The 20,858-nt window shown below is 41.5% G+C and overlaps 1 protein-coding gene across 1 annotated transcript; it reads right to left on the bottom strand.

Moving 5' to 3' along the window:
• Nucleotides 1-1,098: 1,098 nt before the first annotated feature.
• On the bottom strand, nucleotides 1,099-19,132 carry snrkb (SNF related kinase b). The gene is made up of 5 exons (XM_085414655.1): nucleotides 18,811-19,132; nucleotides 16,653-17,010; nucleotides 16,144-16,538; nucleotides 5,626-5,767; nucleotides 1,099-3,625 (listed from the first exon to the last, which is right to left on the bottom strand). The coding sequence occupies exons 2-5, from the start codon at nucleotides 16,886-16,888 to the stop codon at nucleotides 2,542-2,544; spliced, it is 1,857 nt and encodes a 618-aa protein (XP_085270781.1). The 5' UTR covers nucleotides 16,889-17,010; nucleotides 18,811-19,132; the 3' UTR covers nucleotides 1,099-2,541.
• Nucleotides 19,133-20,858: the final 1,726 nt, after the last annotated feature.

Genomic DNA, 20,858 nt, shown 5'->3' with positions numbered 1-20,858 from the left:
TTATTGCATATACAGAAAGTATTCAAAGGGATGTCAGCGTTAAACATCTGCAGCAGTAATATTAAACTATTTAACAGTGACAAATATTTACAGTTTTGTGTGTGGTGAGGTGTTTTCATAATGTTGTTTCTTTTCCTAAAGGCATGGTGTGAAAGTTTCCTCTGCCACTTGTCAGTTAATAATAATAATTTAAAAAAATTATAAGGAAGTCAGTGTATTTACTAGTACTCCCTGTGATCCAAAAACTCTGGTCACAGAAGCCCCACCTACCTGCTATTTGCATCTTTCGTTTTAAAGGAGCAGCCAATCAGAAGAAAGTTGCATTAAAGGGTGAGAAGCTAAAACAGCTTGTTTCAGTGGATCGGTAGTAAGGATTTTATGAACTGTGAATCAAGTAGAGAATAAAAACATAAAGGTGGAAATGAGCTTTTCAAGAAGAGCATTTTGTTTTCAATGCGAGTTTCTGTGAAATAAACAGACTGCACACCATCCATCCTGCTGACTTATTCCATTTTAATAAATAAATACAGAAAAATAAGTTCATGGCTCCATAGAGATGTGGTCCTAGTTATAATGCAGGTCAGTAGACAGAGACGCACTGAGGAAAGACAGGCTGCAATCACACAGAAGCAAATAATTTTATCCCTCTACTGCACAGATTTTATGCTTCCACGGCTGATGAAACATGAGCGATAATCAGATTTCACGTGACGGCCGCTCTTTATGTAGGTGGGGAACCGACGATGGCGGGTCCTGATGAGAAATCCAATTTGTTGAGCTCATGAAGCTGCAGTGACTGACAACAGCAAGCTCTGGTTACTGAACTATAGGAGCAAGATGTAGCTTATTGTACAGCTTTGACCTTCTGTCACCCTACAAAACATTACACCTTTGTATCTGCGTCGAAAAGGAAAAAATACAGAACACACAGAGCCATTATATGTCAAAATAATCCCACATGGAGTCTCCTCGGCTACACAATAACAAGCCATTGTGGTTGGGGCCGAATGATCAACAAATCTAGCCATCCAGTCCCCGGACACCGCTTGTTAAAAGCTGCCAGCTACAGTAGTCATACTGTGTGCAATTCATTATTCAGTGGGTTACCTCAAGGTAATTACAGTCACACGAGAACATAGAAACAACGACTGTCCTGTCAGGTCCAAGACACGTGGAGGTATATTGTGATAAATGACAGTATTAACATGCGCAAAGTCACATATCTCTTTAGAGAATTCATATCTTTGTCGCATTATAAAAAAAATTAATCAAGGAACATTATATCTGCTCATCCAAAATAATAATAATAATAATAATAATAATAATGATAATAATAATAAAAAAAGTTACCATGTTTAGCAGAATTAAAAAGAAAAATGGAAGATCTGCATCCCAATCAGTGACCAGTGAGTCTAGAAACACTTTATATGGTAAGTTAGGACAAGCCATTCTATTAATATATATTTATATATGTATGAAACAAGGATTAAGAGGACAGGAAATCATATCATCTCTGTCCTATCATATCATAACAGTCTCCGTCTTTCTTTACAACAGCTAATAATAAGAGCTTTCAAACACAGGCAGGATGTGCAAAAGGAAAGTAGTGCTACTCTGCAGCAGAATCAGATTCCAAATAAAGCGCGTAGACGGTCACATAATACATCTGTGCATCCCAAAAAAAATCTGCAGCTATTTTAATAATTATGTTTTTCTCCAAAAAAAAAAAAAATCCAACAGTCGATGTTCTCATGATGTCAAATGTGTCTATTTTTTAAAAACCTCTTTTTTAGTCTCAATTTAAAGAGAATTCAGGTTTTGGTCCACTGGTCAAACACCCTTTCTCACAGTTTCCTGACAAAATAAACAAATCCATCATAATATTTGGCTGACTGATCAATAATAAAAAAAACACTTGCAGCTCTAGTTTAAAGGTCCATCTTATACATATGTAATAAAATAAGGAATCTGTAGAAGATAATCAATTAATGACTTTCAGAGCTTTTGCAGTCGAGACTAAAATGACACCGCTGTGATGTGAAGTATGAATCCATTTTATGCTGTTAGGCACCATCAAACAAATAAAATGGACTTTAGCTTATTCAATAAAAACTGCTTGTGGTTATCAGATCTCTCTCTTCTCTCTCCATCACCTTCTTTCTTCAGTCTCCCAAGTTCATATACAGTTAGGTCCAGTAAAGTTTCTAAGCTACACATTGGAAACAGTCTCGTTTAGTTCTGTGGTGGCTCCTGTACACAGCAGCAAAGGGACGAGGTTCTACTAAGTTTGACTACTGTACTCAGCACCAGCTCTCTGGGTGTTTACCAGACGAGCAAAGTGCTAGAGCGGAGTGTTTGCACGTATGAAGCTGTACACGGTCCTTCATGTACACTCAGCGGCAGAAAGCCTCAGCAGCGAGCTCAGTGGTCTGCCGCTTCACGCGATTTGTTCTCGGTAGCCGGTGACCCGCGGACCGCTAAACAGCCCTTGTCTCCCTAATGTGGAAGCAGCACAACAAATATCGCCGGGGCCGGTTTCACTTAGAGCACGTGGCAGCAGTTGTACTGAGCCAGCGGCAGGATCTTGGGCTTGTTGTGTGTCGGTATGTTGAAGGCCAGAGCTTTCTCACACAGAGGAAACTGAAAGAGACGCTCACGAAGCTTCACGCTGTGCCGTTTTCCCTGCTCCACCCTCGGGGCAGACTCCTCCCGGGTCGTCGCTGCGCTGTGGGGCTGACACCTGTCTGTTAAGAGGTCATCTCTACCGCTTTCTCCTCCCCTGTCGCCTTCTCGTCCTCCTCGTTGCAGCTCCATCTTGTTCCGCCTGGCGGAGGACACCGGGGAGTGATGGGGGTCAGGTTTAGGGAGAGGAGGATGGGGTTTGTTGGTGTTGTTGTTGGGTTCCACCTCCTCGTCCTTTCCTTCCTCTCGGGCTGTGATGTCATGCTGGCCCTGACAGCACGGCACACCCAAAGCCAGCTGGGAGAATGGCGAGACTTCAGGAATCTGACTGACCAGCCTGTCTCCATGACTGACTGGCTGATCTGAAATCACACACCCACTGTCTTCAGTTTTGATTTCTGTCTCCACCTCTGCTTTGTCCCCCTCCTTCATCACCTCCAATGAGCTTCTTAACTCTTCCTCTTCACTGCTGTCTTGATTGTCTGCTCCATCCTGTGTCTTTTTAGTTTCTCTTTCTGGCTCTCCCTCTAGTAAAGAGGCAGAGCCTTCCCCTTCTTTTATCATACTTTCGTTCTCTTCCTCCTCCTCCTCCTCCTCCTCTTCTTCTTCTTCCTCCTCCTCCTCCTCACAGATCTGCTGAAGTGCAGGAAGGTTCTTGGTGATGGGAGGCTCTTCAGCTGGAGGTGGACGCAGGGTGAAGCTGAGGCTGGGCTGCCACGGAGCAGGGAAGGGCTTGTCAGACGATGGCCTTGCAGCGAGTAGATCCCCGCACTCAGGCACTCCTGAGTGGGGAGAGCTGGGAGAAAGGGCCCCTGAGAGCCAGTGCGGTGGGGCCTCTGGACTGAGGAGGGCGTTATCCAACCCCTGGAGCCAGTGGTGAGCCTCAATCTCATCAAGTGAGGAGCGGCGAGATGGATCTTTCTGCAGCATCCTGGAGATCAGACTGACAGGAAAGACAGAGAATTTTATTGTTTGATGGAGGTGATGTAAACGTCTGTTATACTTTAAGCGATAAGCTTTTGGAGCGACTGATTTGACACAGAAAACGACCTGATTCTGATCTGATCTAGGCCATCGGCACACTTATTAAAACCCGTATGTCCAGAAGGATCTTCTGTTCTATTCAGCTCCTCTTCTCAATTGAAACACACCATTGTGTGACCGAGGGCAGAGTCATATGACAAGTGCCGGGTCAGATGTTCGAGGATGTGTTTGCTGCTGCAGATAATCTGACAAAAACCACAGGGCAGAGAGTATTTATGGCTGCTGCCTTTTTAACCTCAGAAGACCGAAGACAAGCTGGAAAAAACCTTTGGGGAGGAAGATGGAAATAAAGCTTCTGTTTTTTTTACACACACACACTCTTTGGTATTCAAGGCTAAGGCCTTTGACTCCCCACTTGTGATGTAAATAAAAAACGGTGTGTAAACGATGTATTTCTAATGGTGCCCGTGTCGTACGGAAACGGCTCGATGATGACAAGAACCGTGAAATGAGCCTAAAAAGTGGCGTGCTGCTGAAAGTCAGATTTATTGTTGGTTTACTGGCCAGTAATCTGAACTTCCCTCTTTCATAACACAGAGAACAAAAAAGATTGGTGCTTGCACAGCATTACAGTCAGATGGAGGTCTGGACTTTGACACCTTGATTCTTTTCTTTTTCAGTCATTGTAGATTTGCTGCTGTGCTTGTAATCACTGCCTCACTGAATGACCCAATTTTCTGCAAGCTTTAGCTGATGCACAGATGGCCTTACATTTGACTCCACAACACTTTGGTACACAAAGGAGCTCAATGTGACATGTCGCTCAGACTAAATTTACATCACTTTTTTTTTCAATGACCTTTTCCCTCACAAAAAAACAAGACGATAATTAATAAAAATATTTGCGGTCGCCAATGCGGACCCTCAGACTCTTAGTAGATGCACCTGTGGTATAAATGTCAATATCCTATGTGACTTCCTGCTTGAGTTATGGGATTCTCAAGTTTTTCAGAAAATTTGACCTCTGACCCTTTGATCGAGATCATTGAAATTTGAACTTGTTTAGGATATTTAGTAGTAGTCAATATCATAATCCTGCGTTGCCTCGAGTTATCGTGTTCACGCCGCCTGCTCAGCTAAGGGGTAAAAATGAATGCACAAGGACAAAAAAAAAGAAAAAAAGATGACGTGTACTGACACTTTTATCAACAAATTAAAACAAGATGAAAATATCCTCCAGAGACCAGATCCAAGATCGGCGATCAAACTAATGAAGTTATGTAGAAAGGTTTGGAAGTGACCCAATCAGAGGTAATCTCCTTGTGAGTGGGGGCGGTACATCTAGCTCCCAATTCTCTCCTTTCCTCATAAAAAAAACCCCCCACAACAAAATTACATCAATGTGGACAACAGGCAAGAAAATACATATCTGATTTTTGAAAATTAATGTTGTGTATTTGAATTGACTTATTAGGATTTGAGAACTTCCTGGTTTATGTTCACAGGACATCCTGCAGAGGTTGTAACTGGGTTTGGAGGTGTTAACGCTGTCCCGATATTAACCCAGTGTGTGTGTTTTGGATCAGACTGTTAGGAGTGAAGGTAAGATTGTGAAGACAGATGTGCACCTGTGAGCTTTATTTTGTTTCCGGATTAGCAAAACTAAAGACCCAGAAGTTTCTGTGTTGCAATGTTTGGGATGATTCTCACACTGTTAGGGAGAACTATATGTGCAGCAGGGTAATGGAGCCTTTGAGGAAACTAGGACACTGAAATTATTCAGTGAAACGCACGCTAATGAGATGATTTTACGGTCAGCAGATTTTTAACTCATCTACTGAACAGCAGAACCCTCTGGCAGAGAAATCAAAAATAAAGCATTCAGAATAATAAAACCTTTTTCTTCCTCTGAAGATCTGGCCTGAGAGGACCTTGATTGTAAGCTAAGATTTTACTCACTCTCTGCACTCGTCAGACACATGTTCAGGAATGGAGTAACGACAGTCCAAAATCATGACCAGAGTCTCGCTGTCGTTGGTTTCCTGGAAGGGAGGGACTCCACACACCAGCATGTAGAGGATCACCCCCAGAGACCAGATATCTGGAACACACACACACACACACACACAAAAATCACAAAAATTTGCCTTAAATAGCAAATAATTTCCAGACTGAAAATAGCCTCCCATCCCTCTGCTCTCTCATCATAGTTAGAATACTCCGAGCTCCACGGGTCAGATAGGGTATTTAAAAAATTGCCTTTTTGAATGTAGCTCTACTCATTGATCTCAAGTGGTCTCCTGTCTGCCTTAGAGCAACAGTGAGGTCTAGGGTCAGGGTACACACAACAGAGCAGCTCAGATTAAACTACTGCATTCCTCAATGACGTGAAACAATCTAAGAGGAAAGCTTGTGAGTAACAGCTGGATGTCCGGTTTTTAAGAGTCAAAACTTTAAGCGCTAAGCTGTAGACAACTCGGCTAAGCGCTCCTGACCCCGACTGTAAAACCACATTCACACATGCCCGGGCTTCCTGACCGACAGCACTGCTGACAGCGTGCCCTTTTCCCGTCTCCTCCCTTTCCTTCCCCTTTTCCACTTGCCTACCCTCCCTCTCCCGTCCTGATGTAGCAAGAGGAAGTCGATTCACACTCAAAACGGCCTCAGTGAGGCAAGAACACAGCAGCCGGGTCAAGGAAACTCACGCAAGCTGAGGAAAGCGATCTGAGGGCTGAAGGCCATAACAAACAGATGGCTTGTTGTGGTGTTGTGCTATTCTGAGAATGAACTCCCTTCTATCTTTTATGCCTCTTCTCGTGTTGCTTCCCAAACACTGGAAAAAAGAACACTGAACACTGTTTGCATTGTGTGCCAGCCCCAATGTAACACTGTAAATATCACAGATCGTAAATCTTCATCGCTAAAACCTGTCTCTGCTGATATCCCGTTTCCTTCGTGTGCGACCTAAAGGGTAATTAAAGTGGTCTGACCTTGATTTTACAGCTTTTGCTGCTAATCTTTCAGTTTTCCCCTCCACTGTGGATTCTTCAGGGAACACTGCGCTCCACATATAAAGCTATTAAAACTAATTTTTTTAAGCGTATTTACACATCTTTTGTGTTCTTTCCTGCAGAAGAATTACAGCTGTGAAACCGAGACTGAAACTATGATACAAACACTTGTCATGCCTGTACTGCGATACCTCTGAGGGGCTGTTAATGCATGGTTAAAGCAGGCGAGGTCTGGTAAAAGCCGTAACGCTCGTCAGAATTCAAATACCTACATTCAAAAACATTGACCGTTCCAAGGGGCGAAATCCTAAAGATTTTAGTGCCTCAGCTTCTTAACTATCAATCCTTCATTAACCAGCTCATATTACTTGTCCTTTAATTCAGCTTAAGGCTCAACCTGTGACATCAGTGATATCACAACATGAACAATAATCTCGGTTCAAACTAACTGTCCACACCAGTAATAAAATATTAAGCTGTACTCCTGACTGTGAGAAAGACAATCATCACTGGTTAATGAGGTTGTGTTATGAGATAATGAACTAAGGGGACACAGCGTGCTCATTTAGTAACATTTGTCAGTGACACAACCAGTTTAAATCTGAAGGGAACTGACGTTTAAAAAATGAACATCACGCTGTATCAAAAGAGACTTGATATTACTGAACGAGACCAAAAAGTCATCCAGAAAGATACTTTGTTGCAAAAGCAGACAGTTTGATCAGATTTCTCTATTTGAATTTAGTTGAAAAATGCCAAGAGACATGCATAAAATAGCAGTTTTGTACCTACAGGATGATTACCAAAGAGGGATTAGCTGAAAACTTACCATATTTCAGCAAAATAAATTTGAGGAAATTGGACAAAAAGAAGAAGTGGGAGTCCCTTAAATCTATCAGCAACACAGAAACAGTATCTGAAAATTATGACCTTAAGAACCAGGAAAACAAAAACAAAAAACAAAGACCCGCCTTACACTGTATTTCCATTTATGTTTGCATATGTCAATAAATTGCTGCCTCGATTTCCCTTTTTCTTAATGAAACAAAGAAATGAGTACAAATAAAACAGTAGTAGTACAACAAGTGCTTTTTAGAGTTTAGTTATGTTATGTATGACAATCGCTTCGTCTTTTGAAATTAATTAATTTACACATATACCCCAGCTATTTTTTATTTTTATTTTGGAGGGCTTTTTCAAAACTTTTACTAGTTTACAATAAAAGGGAAAGAGTGGGAGAGAATGGAGTTGGGCCGTAGGCAGACTGGTTTTTAGATCTGAGACACATTGAACAGATTGGAGAGACTGAGATAACCAAAAAGCACCACTGAACGACCCTGTACAACTCCTCCATGTAATACACTGTACACACCGTAATAGCTCCACCCTTTGCACATGCTCTACAGTAAAATAACAAATGTTTTACAGGTTAGAGTTAAATGTCAATCATATATATTTCACCTCTATAATAGTCTTGATATTTAAGTGATTTGTATATATTAGTGATCTTTCTTTGTAATATATCATATTATTTAATTAGGTTAGTCTGTTACTGTCTTAGAGCAACTGTAACCCACACAATTTCCTTAGGGATTAGTAAAGTATTCTGATTCTGATTTTAAAGGTTATTGCATTCAGTGCTAACAGACACATGCTAACACGCTACACACAAATGTTTCCAGTAAAAAAAAAAAAAAAAAAAAGATTCAATGGAACAAAGTGAATCAGCAATCTTGCCGATTCGATTTGTTCCATTTAAAGCACCGGATGCACATGTTCGAACTCTTTACCCTTTGAAATCCTACTAGGAGTAACCTAGTATCTGTCATATTTCAGGCCTGCTTATAGAACGAAATGTTTGCACCAGAAGTAAGTAAATGTGGTCTCTGCCTATGCAGCTACCCCATAGGATGTGGTCATCAAACCACATAATTGTCAAACTTTATGCAATAGTTCAATGAAACTGGAGAGCTGTCCCACACTGGTGCTACAAGAAAGACGAGCAGTAACCACAATAAATAACATTTATACGGAAAATGTGGGGGAGGTTTAGAGTTAATAATAAAAATGACACATGTATTACCTGAGACTGCTAGACTGCTAACCATAACCCTGAGATGCTGTTTGTTTTCTAAATATCGACATCCGTTTCTCAGAATTGAAGCCCTTGTGGACACAGCACACTTGCAGTGCAATCAGTTTTGCAACTAATTTAGTTCACATTAGTTTAAAATAACACATAATAGTGGACATGTTTTAGGGCACAGGTAATCCTGAAACTGCAGAGATGCAGTGTGCCTGCAGCTACACACACCGTTATAATAACACAAAACAAAACCCTCCTTATTAAATCCTGAGCAAGTCAGACATAAAAGGATTTCAAAAATATTTTTAGGAGTATAATAAAACATTGTGGTACATTCAAATCCTCTTCCATCCAGTGATTCTCACATGTAACAGCCCCGTATGTGATCAGACATCCAGCCATTGTTCCACATTGTTCTCATGACAGTCCAAACAAGAGCCCTCAGTTCTCACCACACGACTATCGCACGCACGCTCATGCACACGCTAATATTGGTCCAGGGACGTATTATGCAACAGGGAGGAGAAACCACTGAGTGCTGGGAGTGTACTTTTCTCTGCTCACTGGGGAATATCACACATTCTTACCATGCATTAGTGGCCTGCTGACAGGACAAAGATCAACAGCAGACACACACACATACATCCATACAAAGTAAACACAAACCAGATGCAGATATAGGCTGAATCACGTTAGAAAATAAGTTAAACTATGAAAACTGTTGCGATACAAAACCTCGTGCACAGAATTCACTGCAGCTTCAAAGAGTTAATGACTGATCTGTGGTTCTCTACTGGGGCCATCTCCTTTTAAGTACACTTTTCAAGGCCAAATACGTCAGAAAGGGTCAGCACAGCTGACTCGTTTCCAACGGGTCCTCAAGTTCAGACTAAATATAAATGCAGCCCTTTTTTTGCCCACATTTGGCCAGCATGAAAAATGCTGTTAGATCATCAGTAACCGATGTATTACAGGAATTTCTCATGATCTTGGGAAATGTTATTATTTTGATATGATTATCTTCTAAGTCTTTCATAAAAATCTTGATAAGGAAGGAAGTTGTCGATACATGAAAATACATACTCATATTATTTTAATAACTGTGAAGTCATCTGGTGTGGTTACCTTGACATGAAACTGTGTTACTTCAAAAGAAATGCAGTAATAAACTTAAAACAATAGTAAATAACAACACCGGCCAAAACGCTAAATTGGAACATTAATGAAATAATGTGATAGTTTTTATTAAATTTTTTTGCAGTGCGTATCAAAAATTCAGGCAAATTACATTTAGCGAACTATTCTGGACCAAAACTGGCATTCATACAGATACTTTTCAGGTTGTTCTGGTAAATGTAATTTTACTAATATTGCTACTGAATCATGTGTTCATCCCCTTAAAACAAATGTGAAGCTTACAGTGAGCAGACTGGAGAGTCCACACAAAAGTAGCTGAACTAGTCAGGAAGTACAGTTCCCCCCTTAAACACAACAGAAAAGTATTCAAACAAGGTTTTGCTCTGTAGGCACTCTTATGACAAAGTCAGGAACTTATTTTGCTGTGCCATTGATATCTTAAAATAGAGACCAGTTGGTGACCTCCTTGGAAATCTCTGGGAAAAATGTCTATATAAGAACAGTCTCAACTGACTGGTGAGTGGCTGCTGCACCAAAACCCTGCTAATGACTGCTTTAGTTGCTAACAGATTGCTGCTGTTGCCTTCAGTTTGCATGACATGTACCGATTCGTCTGCAAATGCTCGCTATTTTCTCACCAAACTATAGTGACACTGTAAACACCTTCAAAATAAAAGTTGTATCTTACTGCTGCAACCAACACATTTGGTCACAATTTCACTGCCATTTGATGAGTAATACAAAGTACTGGTGACCATGGCAACCTGCAGGCAACCTAAGCAATTGCAAGGAGGTTTTCGGTGCAGCACCGTACACTTTTTTTGTGACCAATTCAGCTAGCAATTTCCAGAAATCTCCAGAAGCCACTGGCCATGTAATCAACCAGTAACTACTAGATATCTCCACCTCAGATAATATACTGGTTGCCGACAGGTCTCCAGGCCTGTGTGACTGAAGCCTTACACTGACTACTGAAGTTTAACACATTAAGAATGTATTTATTTATTCAGAATAGGATGATGCCATTTAAAATACTTTAGCAATCAATTTCATTTATGGATATGCCATCAGTTCATTAAATTAACAGAAAATTTCCCCCCGCCCTGGTATCACAGAAAGCCATGTTGCTTTCATGTTGCTCTCTTATCCAACATGAAATTCTGAAATACTGGAATTTTAAAAAATATGCCAAAATGCATGTTTAATGTTGAATTCCTATTAAAAAAAAGTGCATCATTTTCCTGGATTGAGATGGTCAGGTGGGAAGCGTTTGCTGACCTGACGCAGAATAACCCTTTAGGCTACTTTCGGGCAGGTGACAGCAAAGACTGTTTAAAAGAACAAGAAAAAAAAAGTTGAGAAGCATTTCTTAGGTCCTAAGAGAGAGCCATTACAAATCACATGCTGTGCCCAGAAACATCGACTGATGCACACTGTTGCACAATATTCCCCCCAAGAAGGATGCATCTGTTTTTGGATTTAGTTGCTAAGAGATAATCTGTTCACTGCACCATTATACTTCCTAGTATGTGTCAACGTTGCTGGTGCTGTGGTTTTCAAGCTTTGGAAAAGTACTTGTTGCTACAAACAGTCAAGCAGCCTTGAGGTTGATATGAAAACACCAACAAAGAGGTTTTGTGCGGAAAACCTCTCGGTAAAGAAGCTCTTCCTTGGTCTAAAATAGGATGTTCAGAGGGGGCTTTACATGTGCTACTCCCCACTGGGTAATGAGCAGCCATGACCCTCCACCCTAAAGCAGACAAATGAGTGGTGTGTATGATGTGGCAGCCAGATACAAAGACTGAACACATTTGTCGACACTGGAGAGCACATCAAAGAGTTCAAAGCCACCTGTAACCCCCAGATTTCATTACTGTTTCTGACTTACTAAGCACTGTATCTAGCATGTAGGTATTTAGAGAATCTAACTGACACAAAAAAGCCCATACATTTAATGCTTCAGTCTGTAAAAAAGCAGCTTTTCCTCTATCACATTTGGGGGGTTTTTCTGATTATGCCATCTTTATAACGTTAGTGCATTTTGCTGAACCTTTCCATGGCAACCAGCTGTCAGAAACACAAACATTTGTAGCTGACTCTCAGAATAATCAGCCAAAAGCAGAAGTTCCTCCTGTACAGAACATACCCGACCACTTTAGCTCTTCCTTTTTTCTTATCTGACATTTCCCTCAACTATATTGCACAGCCCTACTCTTTGTCATAACTCACCTCTTGCTGTCATATTTACATTTGTTCAGGAAGAGCTCTTTCCCACACTGATAAGCTACTATTTTTGTCCTCTTTAATTTATGACAAACTAATTCTCATTAGCCAGTGACTGGGAAAAATAAGGAAAAGACCCACATATATCGTTAACACGATGACCTTGGTCTGTGAAGCCTAACAATTACACTTAGAGTGCAGAAAGTGTACACACATGCACGCACACGGTAAAGGGCAGATATTATGTAACTGCAGTGTTTATCTTTTTCAAAGGCAAGAAGTCCTGCAGACATTCCTGCCTCTACTCTAAATCATATGACCGTCATCAAACACCAGCACCACGTCTTCAATCAAGCTGCATGTTAACTATTGCTGGACTGCAGATTTTGAAAGTTTTACAGTATATTAGGGTTTTATTATGATTATTATTATTATTAATAAATAATAATAATATGACTTTTGAACACGACAACATTTTTATTGGTTTATAATGCTTCACTCTGCTGCTAGAAGGTTTTAATGTCATCATACATAAAGAAACAATAAAACCAATTAAACCAAAACAATAAATAATGTACTCATATGCTTTCATTAACAAACATTAACATCTGACAAAGGGCTAGTACAGAGCCAGTCCTTAGCAGGCTGCCTGTTATCTTCTTCTGTCAGATACAACACCTCTTATTGTTGCTGCTGTTTTTTTTAAACACAGTCAGCATACAGCAAGCTTATTAGTGTTGCAGCGTTGGTACGATCTCCATTCGGAGTTCTTCAAAACTTTCTGTACACTTTTTATCATCATGCATGATCTCGGCCTCACTTGATTCCCTGTCGCTGTGTAAGGAGGAGCTCTGAGCTCAGAAGCAGAAAGAGCTCTCATCCTTCATCCTCCGACTTTACAGAATGTTATGCTATCTAGGTAGCAAGCATTGCCGAGCATGCTGCATGGTGTCTTTCAAATTATTGCCCCCCTGAAGAGAAGTTTCAGATTATTAGCTGCTGCTTTATATTGCTTTTTGTACCACATAACTAGAACTGTGGGTAAGAAGGCTGAACAGTTAAAATAGATCCCCTCTCCCCTGCATGTCAGTCCAATATTATAGTACATGTAAGCCCCTTGAAAAGCCACAGAAGCTGCTTTGTCGATTTACTGGTTTGGTGACATCCTGTATAAAGTTATCAGATGTACATCTAGTATACTTTCAGGCTTTAAAGTATAAAACAAAATCCCCACAGCAGCCTGATTATATCAGACTGAAATATCAAACGGACACAGACTGCAGTCTGTGTGTGCGCGTGCAAAGATAGGTTTATGAGTCATCTTACTAAGCTGAGATCACTGAGGGACATCTCTTCTTCTGTGCAGCTCAGGATTACGACAAACATTCATGAATATATAGATGCATGTGTGCACGGAGTGATGGAAGTGTACATTTCTGTCAAAGTGACGACATAAACATGAAATCTACAGTTTGAGTCACACTAAGACGAGCAAAAATAGAACAGAAAAATGCGCTTCGAGTCAAGTGAAGCAGAAAACAGGCTTAAAGGATGTAATAATAATAAATGGATTTCAATGGACGCCCTTCGAGTGGACGCTTTTAGAAACAGGAAGTGACATTAAAAAGGAACTAATGCAACTTGTAAGTCATGCTGAAGTTATGTGTGCGTGTGAAAAGATTCTTCAGATCACAATTCTCATCTTTACGACACCCATAAACAATATAGCAAATTCAAAGCACTGGTTTCTTAAATTACAGTTTTTCTTGTTTTGATCCATTTACATGTGCAAATGCCAGTAAAAGCCCTTCTGCAAGAGCACAAACTATTTTACATTCAAGACAGATGCATTTGTAGTTGACAGAACGGCAACCAGACCTTGCCGAAATCCAGCCTATTCCAGCTTAGCAGATAAGACCACCGACATCCCTGAAGCCCACATGCTGAGTTTGCCTGCCCCCCCGGGATGCGCAAGACCAAATCCCTCAATTCTCCTTCTGTTTCTATAAACTCAAATCCCACAATCTATCTGCCGGCTTCACCTCTAAACTCCCACAAATCCCAACAGTACAGAGCAGCCTTTCTAGTAAGGATAAACAGTGATGCACAGTAGTTTCTCTATCTGCTATCTGTCTCTGTCCTCATCTCCCTCTCGCACACATACACACACACACAAATGCTTGTTATGCAGAGTGGGGGCATGCTGGTGAGCTGCAGTGGTTGGTTCCTCTGCAGAACGTGCCCAGTTGGCTCATGACTGGCTGGCTTGCTTAGACTGACCCAGATACACACACTAATCCTCAACGGATATACAAACACACACACACACAGACAATTGCATACTAGCACACAAATATGGAAGAGACACACTGAGACACAAGGAAATGCACAGGGATACCTACACAGGGTCAAAGAGACAAATATGGGCACCTACTGTTCACCCACACAAACAGTTGGGCTCACGGAAACAGACAATACAGGCTTGTTGGTGAATTTTGACTGTGTTAGCAGTTTGTTGCAGCTGCATCAAACACAATCAGTAATTTTTCCACCCATTGGCAACAGCACATGACAAAACAGCTTCATCTTATCTTACCTAATCTGCTGACTCTACTGTGTGAACAAAAGATCTTCAACAGCCGTCAACCAGACTTTAAAAAAGTAAGTTTTTCTAAACTACTTAATCTAAGGTTAAGAAAAAGAAATGTTAAAATCCTCAGACGAAAATGTATATTTTAACAACTTTGCTCCCATGACGAATGGGTAAAATCTGATGTGGGTGCCGACAATGATAAGGCGTCTGGTAGAAAGCTACTGAATTTACCCTCAGGCAAGTTTGCTCTGCTCAGAGTGGAAAATAATTAAATGACATGAAACAGATATTGAAGCCTCGATGGCAAAATTACACATGCTAATCAAAGAAAAGAAAGACTTTGATGCTGCATGCAACCTCTGGGCATCGCTCAAAAGTACAGAGGCCTTTAATCATTTCATTTTTTGAAAAATCTGTAAATTTGTTTCTCTATTAATCGATTTTACGAGAAAAAATAGAGCACACTGACTGCTTTAATTTCTCCGTCATGTATGTGTTAGAATGCATAACAACTTAAGCATTCCAATACACAAAACAAAGTTCATTATCACATATTTGAGGAGGTAGAACTGACCAATGTCTGCTATTTACACTTTAAAAATGTTCAAGTTTGATAATACAAACACTCCAGTGCAGTTTGTGCTCACCTGTCTACTTATGAGCCCCTGTCACTGGTTTTACTGGACTGCGAGTTTTTCCCACTGTACTTGAGAGGGCCACCCAGATATATTTTGTTTATTATTGACACTTTATATAACTGAGACAACAACTACCTACAGTCTTTCCTGGCTAGTGTGTCTGTAGAGACATGCATGTTGCTATTATGGTGGTTGTTCAGCTGTCTCGAGGCTTTCGTTCAGCAGCCAGATGGACTCCAGCTTCACTCTCTTGGAGTGCATAGTCCTTTTTTCTGTTCTGGAGATCTGAGGTAAGCTGGAGGCTTGCAGAGCAGGCCAAGAAGGCAAGCTAGTCCATCCAAAGGATGAGGAACTCACTGTCGAGGCAGCTGATTACTGCCTCGTTAAATGTAGATATAGAATTAATGACTACAATATAATTATTTACTTGGAATTTATTTAGGAACACAAGGAAGTATTGTGTGAGTATTGTGAGTATTTCTGTGGGATATATCATAAACCTACTAAAAATACTCTTACATTCTACCACTGTTCAACAGTTTGTCAAATATTGTTTTTCCCCCCTCATAATATTACCATAATAACAGAGTATAAAAACAAAGCCAACAAAGCGGATATTTCTAAATATGATGATGTTATATAAGACTAATTTGCATTTTATGTTTGCCTCCCTTTGTCCAGGTTTGCCTGGCAGCTTTAAAATCTCTGATCTCAAGCTCAGCGCTTAAAAAACAAAACAAAATAACAACACATAGATACAAAAAAGAAAATACATTTTCTCTGTCTCACCCACAGCCGGAGCATCGTACTCTTCTCCCAGCAGAATCTCAGGAGCAGAATATGCCAGCGACCCACAGCTGGTGGCCAGCATCATCCCGGGCTGGAATAAGTTGCTGAACCCAAAGTCAGTGAGCTTGACGGCACCTTGCTGAGGGAAGAAAACCACGTTCTCAGGCTTCAGGTCCCGGTGCACTACATGCAGCTGGTGGCAGTAGGACACAGCACGCACAATCTGGGCGAAGTGACGCTTGGCGGTAACCTCGGCCACGCCTCCCTCGTGGCGGAGGATGTAGTCGTAGAGGTCACCGCCCTCAGCCAGTTCCATCACCAGGTAGAGAGTGGTGGGTGTGTCGATGACCTCGTAAAGGCGAACCACGTTGGGATGCTGCACCCGCCTCATGCATCTGATAATGGAGGGACACATTTAAACAAAGATGGTTTCAACCATTCATCTTGAACAGCAAGCTTCTTAGTCTGAGATCAGTATCTGTTCAATCTTTATTTTTTATCATTCATACCTCACTTCCTGTAAGAGGTGGCTCGTTGCCATTACATCTAGTTTTGTCTTGTCTATCATCTTGACAGCCACCAGTTGCCCCGAGTTGACATTACGGCCCAGTTTAACAACAGCAAAGTGACCCCTGCCCAACGTCCGACCCAGATGGTACAGTCCGCTGAGATCAGAGCGACCAGGGCTGCTCTGCAGGTCCGGATGTTCATCCTGGGAAGCATTTATACCTCCAGAGGAGTCCATATTTAAAACTGAGAGGGGCTTCACAAGGGAGCAGGTGGAAATTGGTTGCGTGAAGGTGTCAAGGACTGAAAAAAGGGAGGGAAGGTGCAAGGCAGCGAAGTTCCTCACTGCTGAAGAGTCGCCTGGTTGGACAAAGAAATGACAACACAATGAAACTAAATTGACTGTGCTGATTATTTTGGCCTTTGGCCCGAAGGGAAAAGGGCTTTCGATGAGGTCAGCTGCTGCCATCAGGCACGGGACCAGAAAGAGGCTGATATTAAACATCGCTTAACGAAAGGCACAGAAAACAGGACACGGTTAAATTAAGTAGCGAGGACTAGATTAGAGTGTAGCAGAATTACAGTCTAGCAATAAGAGCAACAGAGTGTAAAATATTGTGTTATTGTCTGAGGGGCTGCGTTTGGCTCCATCTCAAATAACACCATCAAGCACAAATGGCACGCTTAATCAATACTGTAACAAGAAACCATAATGTACATCTGTGCGCGTACGCGAGTGTGTTTGTGTGTCATTAGTTCGGTTAAGAGGGTCACAAGGTGGCAATAGACCTGATGATATCATCATTATATCATCCCCAGCTTCACTGCTGCTTTCTTTTGATTTTTATTAGGTTATTCAGTTGGAGGAAAACAGGTAAACACACGGATGGGAGTTCATCTATAAAGGTGAAAAACAGAAAAATAAAGTAGATGTTGTTCAAAGTTACTAGAAATTAAATCTTTGTTGTGTGGGAAAACTTTAAGCCCAGTAAATTAAAAAAAAACAAAAAACGTTGTTCTACACCTCTGAAGTATCCATTGGCAGCTAATAGCCCCTTTAGTGAATAAAACCTTAAAAAAATTTGTAAATACTGTTTCTTAGGGGTTGTTTTGCATCTCTGTAGGTACTCTGTATCTGTAGTTATTCCATAATTTCTGTAGAGTCCCTTTGCTTCACGGTGTGATTGTTCTTTTGTGCCTACCTGCAAGTCAGTTTTTTACATTTCTGTTTTCATTTTGATTTCGTTTCAGTTATTTCCCAGACTCTGCTTGCTTTCGGTTTAGTTTTTAGTGTTAAAAATGTAGCTAATATTGTTTTTTTCCACCAAACTTTTAGCTTTTATTTTTCTCACGCCGTAGTTGTTTTCACAACTTTTTTCTTCCCATAAGCAGAAGAAACTTTTGCATCTCTTTGTATCTCTAAGTGGGCTTTTCTCTGTGACTTTTCTGTTGTTTTGAGTATCTGCAGTCACCGTGCATCTCTTTCCACAGTTGTTTTTCTCTACTTTTTGTCATGTTGTATCTCTGCAGTTGTTTAACATCTCTTTGCAGTCATTTTCCACTTCTTTGACGGGAGTTTTGAGTGTATTTGGCATCATCTCTGCTTGTTTTTGTGCCTTCTCTCTAACTGTTTTGCATCTCTTTTGAGTTAGCGTTCACTTGATTACACTGACAACTACAACAATCATTTCAAACAAAGGCTCAGAGGACCCTTTTGAGCTATTCTGAGGCAGACATATGATTTTATCAAAACGGACAACTGTTTTTTTCATCTACAACCTTTTACACTATGATTTATTTATCACCAGTATATAACGCAGCATCACTATTATCGGCAGCCTATTTAAAGCCCCTCTGAACAGCTTCTCCGGGCAGAATCAGGCCTCCCTGTCTTAGATATGTGCTAATGTCCTCGGTTGTACAGTTGTATCACATCCACTGCACCCCGTAATCCTGACTCGGGGCTGCCACACTTGTGTTAAGGCCAGCTGTTCTCTTCTTGGCCTCAACTGCAGTCCCGAGTTGGCACACACACGCACGCGCATGTAGTCATCCTCCAAAACAACCATTACCAACAACCTCACGGACACAGACAGAGCTACGGCAGTAAAGTGCCGTTACTGCTGTGAAGATACAGCGGTGGCGGCGGTGCTAACTTACCATTGTCGTGTAAATATCCCGAGTAGCGAGCGGCTCTTTCGGTCACTCCGCGGCTCCACGCTCGGTGTCCCCGCTGAATTCTGCTGTGTGAGTCGGCAGCTTCTTGCTGTCTTTCACAACACTCCCATGTTCCCGGTCCATACTTTTCTCATGACCGCCCGCCTCACTTCGCACTCTCTCCGTGTCCTCGAGCTCCGCGACCGCGCGCCCGCTCATCGAAGTTGCAGAACGGAACTTGTCGTGCGCGCGCGCGTGTCCGGCTAGCTTTTGACGTCAATGCATATTTCGTCTCGCTCGCTCGCTCGCGCGGAGCAGCCAGCGGTCGCGAGCCTCTTGTACGCAGTGAGGAGAGGAAAATAACTGAATGGACGCTTCGGAAGTCCAAGAATTATGTAACGGCTGAGGTGTTTCGCTCTGTAAACAGGAGCAGGGAAGAAAGAGCTATAGCATAGCGTACTGACAGGACAGGGGCCCCAGGACAGACGCACAGCGGGGCCCTCGACCTTACAAGATATCAAAGATGTCATGAGTCTTTGTGCTGGTTTCGTTTTTCTTTGCAACCGCTCTTTTTCCTTCTATCTATAGTTCCTTTATGCTTCTCTGTGCCACCTCTTTGTAATTCTTTTCATTAGTTTCAGTGTTATTGTTGAAGATTTGTCTTTTTGGTTGTCTTTTGGATCCTTGGAGGGCAGTTCCCAGTTCCCATACAGCCACTTTATGTTTCAGTGTGAAAATTTTTGCGTGTGTTATCTTTGCTTTTTATATTCTTTCTCTCTTCATAGTTCAAATGTAAATAGACTATATTGCCAAAAGTCTTCACTCACCTATCCAAATCTTGAATTTCTGGTGTTCCAAACACTTCAACAGATGCATAAATTCAAGCACCTACGCATGCAGACATTTGTGAAAGAATGGGTCGCTCCCAGGATCTGAGTGAATTCCAGCATGGTACCATGATAGCAACCATAAATATTCCACAGTAAACTGTCTGATATTATAACAAAGTAGAAGAGGTTTAGAATGGCAGCAACTAAGCCATGACATACTAGTCAACATTCACAGCAAGTACAATCACAGCAGATGCTGAGGTGCATGGTGCACAGAAGTCACCAACTTTCTGCAGAGTCACTCACTACAGAGCTCCAGACTTCATGTAGCCTTCGGACTAGCTCCATAACAGTTCACAGAGAGCTTCATGCAATGGGTGAGCCATGGTCTTAGATGGTTAAGACTTTGGTTAAGGCTTTGAATTGGGTTTGATGATCTAAGGATCATCAAACCCAATTCAAAGCGTCGGATGCAGTGGTGTAAAGCACGCAACCACTGGGCTCTAGGAGTGGAGATGTGTTCTCTGGGGTGATGAATCACACTTCTCTGTCTGGCAGTCCAATGGATGAGTCAGGGCTTGGCGGTTGCCAGGAGAACAGTACTCTCTGACTGCACTGTGCCAAGTATAAAGTTTGGTGAGTGGGCGTTATGGTGTGGGGTTGTTATTCAAGAGTTGGGTTCGGCCCCTTAATTCCAGTGAAAGGAACTCTTATTGCTTCAGTGTACCAAGACATTTTGCACAATTTGATGCTCCCAGTTTGGGGATGGCCCCTTCCTGTTCCAACAAGACTGTGCACCAGTGCACAAAGCAAGGTCCATAAACACATAGATGAGCATTGGGGTGAAACGGCATTTCGGTATGCTGTATACTGTGTATATTATACTGACAATGAAGTCCTTGAATCTTGAATATGTGTGAATAGTTTTGGAATTATAGTTTACTGATTGTTTAGCAGATGTGTCCTACTGCCTTGGTCCTTCCAACCTAAAATAAGTCAGAATTCTTTGCAATATTTTTGTATTTGTATGTATTTAGGATAGTTTTGTGTCTCTTTGTAGGGCAATTTATGCATCTGTGTGAATTGTTTTGCATTTGTGATTGTTTTTTGCCTCTTTTTTATGGCATTAGTTTTCGCTTTGTGGTCACTTTCTGTCTCCCTGTAGTCCTTTTTTGTAGCGGATCTGTCCCACTGATCCCCTGACCAGTTGTCTTCCCATGA

Source organism: Rhamphochromis longiceps, linkage group LG7 (assembly GCF_057381845.1).
Source record: "Rhamphochromis longiceps isolate RC_006_pf linkage group LG7, R_longiceps_female_GT1.1, whole genome shotgun sequence".
Taxonomy (NCBI): Eukaryota; Metazoa; Chordata; class Actinopteri; order Cichliformes; family Cichlidae; genus Rhamphochromis; species Rhamphochromis longiceps.
The sequence above is the reverse complement of the archived record's forward strand: the minus strand, read 5'-3'. Positions and strand labels throughout refer to the sequence as shown.

Excerpts from the sequence above, each read along its gene's own strand:
- snrkb (XM_085414655.1), bottom strand. The coding sequence starts at position 16,888 with ATGGACTCCTCTGGAGGTATAAATGCTTCCCAGGATGAACATCCGGAC. Across the intron at positions 5,768-16,143 it reads GTACGATGCTCCGGCTGTGG|ATATCTGGTCTCTGGGGGTG; the intron begins GTGAGACAGAGA and ends TGTGTGTTCCAG. Across the intron at positions 3,626-5,625 it reads GTGTCTGACGAGTGCAGAGA|TCTGATCTCCAGGATGCTGC; the intron begins GTGAGTAAAATC and ends CTTTCCTGTCAG.